General features: G+C 48.6%; 1 protein-coding gene across 6 annotated transcripts in view; it reads left to right on the forward strand.

The window, feature by feature from the left end:
* The window catches only part of adam15 (ADAM metallopeptidase domain 15), a 29,100-nt gene extending 23,822 nt beyond the window's left edge, over window positions 1–5,278 (forward strand). Inside the window, exons 20-25 of one of the 6 annotated variants that reach the window (XM_080896450.1) lie at window positions 735–843; window positions 1,556–1,624; window positions 2,575–2,643; window positions 3,456–3,521; window positions 3,922–4,073; window positions 4,679–5,278. In XM_080896450.1, coding sequence (XP_080752576.1) covers window positions 735–843; window positions 1,556–1,624; window positions 2,575–2,643; window positions 3,456–3,521; window positions 3,922–4,073; window positions 4,679–4,745 — 532 coding nt within the window. In that variant the 3' untranslated portion in view covers window positions 4,746–5,278. The remainder of the gene's footprint in view (window positions 1–734; window positions 844–1,555; window positions 1,625–2,574; window positions 2,644–3,455; window positions 3,522–3,921; window positions 4,074–4,678) is intronic. The other 5 variants (XM_080896451.1, XM_080896452.1, XM_080896453.1 and 2 more) reach the window with 5 other exon arrangements.
* Window positions 5,279–8,625: the final 3,347 nt, after the last annotated feature.

Below are 8,625 nucleotides of genomic sequence, written 5' to 3' on the forward strand. Positions count from 1 at the left end.
TTAAAGCTGTGCGGGTCCACGTCTCCTCCTGCAGAAACTAAACAAAGTCAGAGTTTGAGGCTCCTTCAAGCACGTCTCAGGACGCGCTTTCCTGGCGCAGCTTTAAGTCTTACCTGGATCCTTCCCACCTGACTCCTCACAATCAGCTGTTTCTTTTCCTCAGCACTGACGTGAAAAATGTCTCAAAAATCTGTTTTTCCAGTCAGCAAACTGAGCAGCAGGGCCTCGTAATGTTTGTTCTAGTGATGATTTATAGATCTAAAAAACGAAAGTTGTGCTGTTAAATTTGGCCAAAATCACCTTCATTAAAACAAACACCCAATGAAACGTCTGGTTGTCTATGATGCTGCACAGCTGGAGCTGCTCAGTAAACAGACTTTTTAAATGAAACTTCTCATATATGGGAAAGCCTGCGTAAACACAGAGCTTTGATTTTCACAGCCAGGAATCAAACACAAAGCAGAGTGATGGTGTAGTGTCCAGCCTGTAGAGCGGCTCAGGTGATTAAACACATGTAAAAAACCCCGAGCTCCTCGTGTCCACCCTCCACAAACCTGCAGCAGCTTGAACTGGTGCGGCTGGTGTTGTGTTTGTGGCCTGTAGGTGCGGTGACTTTAGATCAGCTGTTCTAAAACATACAAACTGTAATAAAATAAGAGCATCACAGAGATTCTGAGGACGAGTCCACACCTGAGCTGCCCGTGTCTCTTTGATTTACTCACCTTCTCGTCCAGGACTCCGGCGATGGAGCGAGTGGACGGCAGGAACGGAGAGCAGGTCCGACCTCTCAGATACCACCTGAACCCTCAGACGGACATCCCGCTGACCCCGCCCCAAAAAGAGGTAACCAGAGTAACCGCACAGACACGCCGACACTGACTGTTTGCAGCTGGAGAGGTGCAGCACGCCATGGCAAACCGCCTGAGCGAGCATTAAGGGAATTAAGATGTGTGTGTGGAGAGCGAATTTTGTATTTTTGAAATCGGTCTTTTTAATAGTAAAGATTTGAAGCGAACTGTGGAGGTTTTGTTGATTTTCTGTGAGTGAGGTCTACCACTCGTGGTTTGGGGTTTTTCTTTATTTTAATCCACGAACACCTCCTACGTTTCCTTTAAAACGCACCCAGTTCTTCTAAACCTCATCCTGCTAAATATTAGACTCTTTCAAAGGCATCGCCCTTAATCTCTTGAAAAGGTTTCTTGTAAGCTCCCAAAATATATTTCCATATTTCTCTTCTTGTATCGAATGACATCACAGACGGTGTTACTTTGAGCATATATGACTGTGTGCGCTGTGGCGCCGCTTCCTTCGCCCTGCTCCGTTCTGAGTAAACTTCCTGTCTGCAGTGAGTAAAATTAATACTGAGACTCGAGCAGAAGCGAGCGAGGCTTCGCAGAAACATGAAGTGAAACGTCGCCGACGGCTCAGAGGAAGTGGCACGCTCCAGCACCTTTTCCTCTTCTGTCTGACATTAACACACCTGCCCGTTTGGCCTCTGACCTCTGAGTCTGTCAGCTGTCACTCTGCTTCTGCTTCCTGTTTCCTCTCCAATCAGGTTCATGACAGACCTGCTCCTCCCACTAAGCCACTCCCCCCAGACCCTGCTCTAAAACCTCCACCGCAGGTAACCGCTCCCCTCTAGGTGTGTGCGTGTTCAGGTGTCCTGAGTGTGTCTGCGTGTCGTCGTGATGCATGATGTGTGTGAGTCGTGTCGTCTTAGTCGTAGCGAATCATTCGTGCAGATTTAAGTGTTCAGTGGAAAAGCAGGAAAAGTTCAGCATTTTAAAAGATCCTCAGATTCTCTGCGTCCCCGAGACCTCAGAAATAAAATCAGCTGAGGTCGTCTAACGTGTCGCTCTGGGCGGGACTCTGTAAGAGACGGTCAGCAGGGAAAATAAACCAAAGACGGCATCAGTGAACACAACGAGCAGCAGCGACAGGAAGCACCGGCTACGTGAGGAGAGTGAGGCGTGCTGGTGCGTGTGGACTCGTCTACTTTTCCTTAAACATGACACTAATTGAGCAGCCGGAGGATGGCGGTCAGCTGCATTTCCAAACAGCAAAGGCTTGAGAAGGCGCTCTTCATGCCCGGTTTCAGGCCCTCACACACCTGCACAGGTAGATGTGTTGGCTTGATGAGGTGTTCAGCTGAAGTGGATCCTGGACAAACCAAACGCGCTGCAATCTGCTGCTGCTTCTCCCTCCTTTCCTGCAGCAGCGAAAGCTTCCCAGCAGAAGTGCAGCCAAACACGGCGTGTTGTTTTCTGAGGAGTCGATCAATAACTCTCCAGGACTGCGAACGACTTCAGTGTTTGTTTGCTAGCACGAAAGTGTTTTGGGTGTGAGCCGCCACAAATGCCACATAATTAGGAGCACGTTATTAATTTTCATAGCTGAAGTACAGAAGCTGACTTCGTCAGCTCAGGTGGATGCTCACCTGCAGAGCAGCCTTAACGAGGAATTTTGAGGATTCCCTAAAATGTTGAACTCTTCCTCGCTGACTCAGCTCGGCCTCGTCTCCACCTCCAAACACTGACTCGATGTTCTTCTGACTTTTTATTTCTGCTGCTTCAGTTGGTCAAACAGCGACCGGCCCCCCCCACCAAGCCTCTGCCCCCTGACCCCCCCGCCCCCTCCAACCAGGTACGCTACCTGTAGTGTGTAGTGTTACTGTCCGTCCCGTTTGTCTGCAGTACGTGTGTGTGTCGTCTGTTGGAACGTGTTGTCACTGCTGATGTAGCGCTGAAGTTAAAACAGAACCCCACTCAGCAAAACTGGAGCTCCGCCTTCTTGGTCTGTTAGTACAGTGACCTCACAGCAGCCATGTTATTGGTTGGATGATGTCAATAAAAAGGCGCCAGCAGCACAAACACGGTCCAGAGGTCCAGTTCAGGTGAAGCTAGCAGATACCTGTCAGTCAAAGAGGCCACGCCCCTAAAAGTGCAAACTTTAATCCTTAAATACAAATTAGCAGAATTCACCCTGGACTGACTCACTGCTGCCTCTGCTGGATGTCAGAGGAACTGCAGCTGCTGGTGCTTCATTTTCAGGTCCCGCCGCTCCAGTCGAGTCATAAAACTCTAAAATATTTAAATCGAAAAACACAAATAAGAAATAGAAATACCCCCTCACACCTCCCCTAATGCAGCAGGTGGTCAAGTTAATCTGAAGTTCCAGGAAACTGTTGGTGCCAATCAGCAGGTGAAACATCTGCCTAGTTTGTCTGACCCATGTCTTTCCTGCCTGCATGCTGCGCTATCAGTCTGATATGAAATAACATCTCATTAGTGAGTCAGACCTCTCGGTTTCACGTCAGTCAACAGAGAATTTCAAAATAAAGCTCAACGACCTCGAGTCCTCGCCACCTGCTGTGCTCTGTTTCCTCCTCACGTTTCCTCGTCTTTGTTGCTGAAGCTTCACTCTTCTTCCTCTCTTCTTCCTCGCTAACCCTCCAGCAGCTGGTGAGTCGACCAGCTCCGCCCAACAAGCCTCTCCCCCCTGACCCCATCACACCTGGACAGGTACGCCCTACCTGCATGCTGCTAGTACATAGAGAGCATATAGTAGTGCTAGGAGCTGAAATGGTGATGAGATGGATCAATCACTGTGATTACTGAGAGCTGATGGTCAGACTGGCTGTGTGAGGGTGTGATGTGATTGGTTGGCTGGAATCATGCCCAACATTAATGAGGCGTTCAGGAACGCAGGTGAGTGTTGGGCATGCAGGCTCCTGATTGGATAGAATCACCTGTTTTATCATTTCAGACTTGGTAAGTTTCAAAGCTGCAGCTGATTCATTCGTAAAGAGGAAACCAATCAGCCGTTTTGATTTAAAAAATCCTCCAAGCTTCTCCGTGATGTCACATTTCCTTTGAGCCAGCCGAGCAGTTACAGGTGACACTCATTTGTTTCTTTCTGCAGGTTTCTGTTCCACTCAAACCTCTAGTCCCAAAAAAGCCCCGCCCTCCAGCCATGCCGTCCAACCCCTACCTTCCGCCACACCCAGTCTACAACTCCAACAGTAAACCGCCGCCACACGGGGCAGTCGCACCTGCTGCTGCCGGACCCAACAGGTACACCCGACAGCTTTTTGTCTCTTTCTTAAAGCTTTCTGATCTAAGACGATGACGTAAGTGTACTTCCTCAAGGTTTCCTGTAATCTGACAGGAAGAGACACGAGGACATGTTTGCATCATGAGTGAAATTGCAGCTGTGTTTGAGCCAATCCGCTCGTCCAACAGACGAAGAGTGGAGCTAATCGTTCAACATGTACAGTTGTGACTTTTTAACAGGAAGCTGCTCTTTTTGTAAAGTGTTGCACAAATGCCAGGGCGTGAAAACGTGCGAGTGAGGGTGGCGGCTTCCTGTGGCGGGTATGCAGCAGGGCGGAGGCGCTGAACTCGCAGGAATCTCTGCAAATTTGATTCAGCATCACACCTCTCAGCACATGAAACTAAAACAGCGTCAAGCATAAACAATAAAACCTGAGAAACCAGAGTCACAGGCGCCAGTTTTGGGCGGGAGATTTTTAGGCCTGAAACGGTTTGAAGATGTAAACGTGTTGAAACTGAATTTGAAACGTGTGCAGGAGCTGTTTGCTCCGCCGAAGGCCGTCTCTGATGTTAGCCTTAATGTAAAAGTGAGCCGTGAGCAGTAACGTCTTCTCTCCTCTGTGCAGACGGCCTCCTCTTCCTCCGCTGCGACCCGCCGTCCCTCTGAAGGTGGAGTCCTCTCCTCCGCTCTGACCCCCCGGGTGACCTTTGACTGATCACAGAGCAGCTGAAGGTGGAGATGATGGAGATGATGGAGACTCGCTGTCACCGGATTTCATCCTCACGAGTATTAATGAGCGCTGCTGTATCTCTGGAGTTCAGTGCCTTGCTCAGCAGCACCTCGGCAGCGGTTAATGTGGATGTTTGGGTGACGTCACGTTCATTCAGTGCCTTGCTTAAAGACCCTCGCACCGACCTATGATTAGTGGTTTCCAAACTGTGGTCCGCGGCCCATCTGCAGACGTTTCGGTTGTTTTTTTTAAGACATTGTTTTTAGTGAAACTTTGTTTTTTTAAATAAACGCGTATGCGCCCGGACAGACTTCCTGCCTGCTCCAGGATCTTCTGATCAACAAAGACTTGGATGAATGTTCGAGTGGGCAGCAGGAGATGAGTCACAGATTTGCTACGTTTTATTTTCTGTTACAGAGAAAACAGATTTTTCCACTTTGCTCGGAATATTTTTATGAAGATTCCCACACACAGGCTCGAGTCGCTATTGGACAACATCCTCGCTCTTATTTTGAAAGCTGCACTGCTGCTGACCCGAGCCCAGCTCGTGTTTCCCTACAGACACCGTCTCTGCGTCCGCAGCTGGCGATGACTCTGTGCTCCTCCCTCTCCTGGGATACACAGTGAGCTGGACGAGCGACCAATCACACCCTGCAGCAGGTGTACAGGAAGTGCAATCACCAGCTGAGCTCCGCCACAGTCAGAGGAGAGGCGGCTGACGACGGCTCCTCCTGGCACAGAGTGGGCACAGAGCAGCGGTCCGGTGCGTTGTGATCCATGCGTGACTTCCTGCCTCACTGATGCCGCATATGCAGCGTCACTGTGCAGGAAACGCCGCTGTCAGGAAGAGCGACTGCGAATAAAGCTGTAACGCTGCTAACTGTGCTGACTTTATTCTGAAAATGTCTCCATCCTAACTTTCACGTATTCACAGGAATAAAGTAAGACGAGGCTTTTGGCCGTCATCACTTTGATCTCAGAGCTTCAGCCTTTATTTTCCAAATGTCACAATAAAGGATCAGGACTTTATGCTGTTACGTAATGTCAGTGAGCTTTTGTTTTTTTAAGGTTTCTACTGTACAAACGCTGCTCTGATGGCGTCGGTCTTTTCAGCTTTGCAGGTTTTATTTTAGTGCTTTTTATGTACGTGTGTACTTTGACTTTATTGTGAAAATCTGAGGTTTTTGTTCTTTTCTTAAATGTTCGCCACACCTCTCTCGCCTTCGCCCGCATGTTTCTACACCTGCTGACTGTGTTTAATTTTGCTGGCTCGTGTTTTTTTTATTTTCTGAACCCGCCTTGAGAGCAGAGACAGCAGGAATGTGCGCCGATCGTTTGTAACGTGACACCAAAGAAACGCTGGGAGACTAAAGCGATGAAGATTCAGAGGAAGGTTGATGTGAGCTGCTAAAGGAGCAGTTTGCAGTTTAACCATCGCCTCGTCGCCTTCTCGCTTGCAGCTGTGTGACGTGCTTCAATTTAAAGACATCTGAGAAAACGTGACTGTTGCCTTTTTGTAGTTTCTGTCCTTGGATCCTGGAGGTGGACCGAGCGATCCCCAGTCACCCCGAGAGGGCTGGGGGTTGATTCCTGTCCAGCCTGTGTGCCTGCTATTAGATTAAACTGCAGTGATGTGAATAAAAGAAAGTCTGACGCCTCAACGTCAGTTATTTTGTCCCCACAGTGAATAAATGTTTCTAGGTGGTGTTCAATAGAACAGACAGCTGCTGTATTCAGAGCAGATTCACATAAACCTGCAGTAAAATAAACATATCAATAAAAGATATATATATTTGAAACAGCCTGGCCTTTCTTCTAGAGTAAGAGCGGATGTGCACTTTTTTTTTCATTTATTATGAAAAACCAACGCAAGAAGCATGGAGGGTAAAACCCCGAGTCTGAAGCCTCGGGCTGTCGTCGGGTTTGAGTGACTCGGTCTGCACCAAGTGACTGAAAAACCTGGTTATTCCTCCTGCTTCAGAACGAGCAGAAGCTACAAAATGCACTTTGCTTTTCTCAGTTTGACCTGAGACCCTGAACTCAGGAAGTGTCGCTGAGGTCAGATCATCTCTAAGCCTCCTGCGCGACCGCAGGAACCACGGACTGTCGACACAGAATAATAATAATGGATTGCATTTATAGAGCGCTTTACAATGCCACTATTCATTCACTCTCACATTCACACACTGGTGGAGGCTACAGGTGTAGCCACAGCTGCTCTGGGGCAGACTGACAGAAGCCAGGCTGCCATGTCGCGCCATCGGCCCCTCTGGCCAACACCAGTAGGCAGAAAGGTAAAGTGTCTTGCCCAAGGACACAACGACCAGGACAGAGAGCCCGGGGATCGAACCGGCAACCTTCTGGTTACAGATGTGCTTCCCAACCCCCTGAGCCACGGTCGCCCCCCAATATACATAGACTGTATATGAAAGAGGACACTGGGCCCTCTGACCACCACCAGTAGGCGACGGGTGGGTGACGCTCATGTGACGTCACCCACTGGTTTTTGCACTTTGAAGCTTTACTGCGAGTGTTTTGGACTTGAGTGACCACATCTGGACAAAGGGTGCAGACACTGACTCCTGCTGATCAGTGCAGAGATCCCTGAATGTCACTGCTTGTTAGTACATTACAATAATAATTACATTAAAATGCTTGGACAGCACAAACAGAGTCACTCAGAGAGGCCACGCCCTTTGCAATGCAAACTTTAAGCCTTAAATAAATCTCAGCCCTGCAGGTCGCTGAAGCCTCGTTAATGTTTATGAAGCCAAACGTCATGAAACCTCTGAGGTCTGCTGATCCAGATCACTTTCTTTAAAAGTGTGGGAATAAAAACAAGAAAAAGAACAAGCTCACATTCAAAGGCAGGAAGGTGAAGTCCAGGCACTGACGAGCTTCTCCTTTCTCAGTTTCTGGCTCGTTTGTTTCTTCGTCGTCTGTACTTTTTCTTGTTTCCAGAGGGATTTTTCTGTCTCCCCTGAATTTCACAGCAGCGTCTGTTTGTCTGGCTTCTTTGTAGAAGTGAATCTGAATAACGTGGGGAACAAAAGCTCTCGCTTTTCCTGACGCGGGCGACTTTCTGCAGAATTATGAACTCCACTGTAAATAAACTGTCTCATGGAGGATGTGAAAACAAGACGAAAAAGTCAGATTCAATCTCTCTCAAATAAATAAATAAAAACAGCTGTAATGCTCGGACATCAGAAGACTTCCTGCAGATGTTAGATTAGATGTTGGCTGCAGACTGAAAACTGGCTGATATTAAGAGTATTTACAGAGTGTGGAATCACTCCATGACACTGATCATGTTGCAGATGCCGTGAGCTGCTGTAATTATGAGGGGTTAAAGAGATTATGGGGGAAACAGCCTAAGATTTGTTTGTATTGCACATGTTGGGGCGATCGTGGCTCAAGAGTTGGGAGTTCGTCTTGTAATCGGAAGGTTGCCGGTTCGAGCCCCGGCTTGGACAGTCTCGGTCGTTGTGTCCTTGGGCAAGACGCTTCAGCCGTTGCCTACTGGTGGTGGTCAGAGGGCCCGGTGGCGCCAGTGTCCGGCAGCCTCGCCTCTGCTGGCTGTGGCTACAATGTAGCTGCCATCACCAGTGTGTGAATGGGTGGATGACTGGATGTGTAAAGTGCTTTGGGGTCCTTAGGGACTAGTAAAGCGCTGTACAAATACAGGCCATTTACCATGTTTGTCTCCACGGCGACCTGTAACTTTGTAAACCCCCACATCCACCTCCGTCCATCACCGCCTCCTCTCCTACCACATCTAATAGAACTCCTCGGAGCAAGACAACATCTCCCGGTCTGACTGAAAGCATCCTCACATCGATCTT

This window comes from Rhamphochromis sp. 'chilingali' (genome assembly GCF_963969265.1).
Source record: "Rhamphochromis sp. 'chilingali' genome assembly, chromosome: 11".
Taxonomy (NCBI): Eukaryota; Metazoa; Chordata; class Actinopteri; order Cichliformes; family Cichlidae; genus Rhamphochromis; species Rhamphochromis sp. 'chilingali'.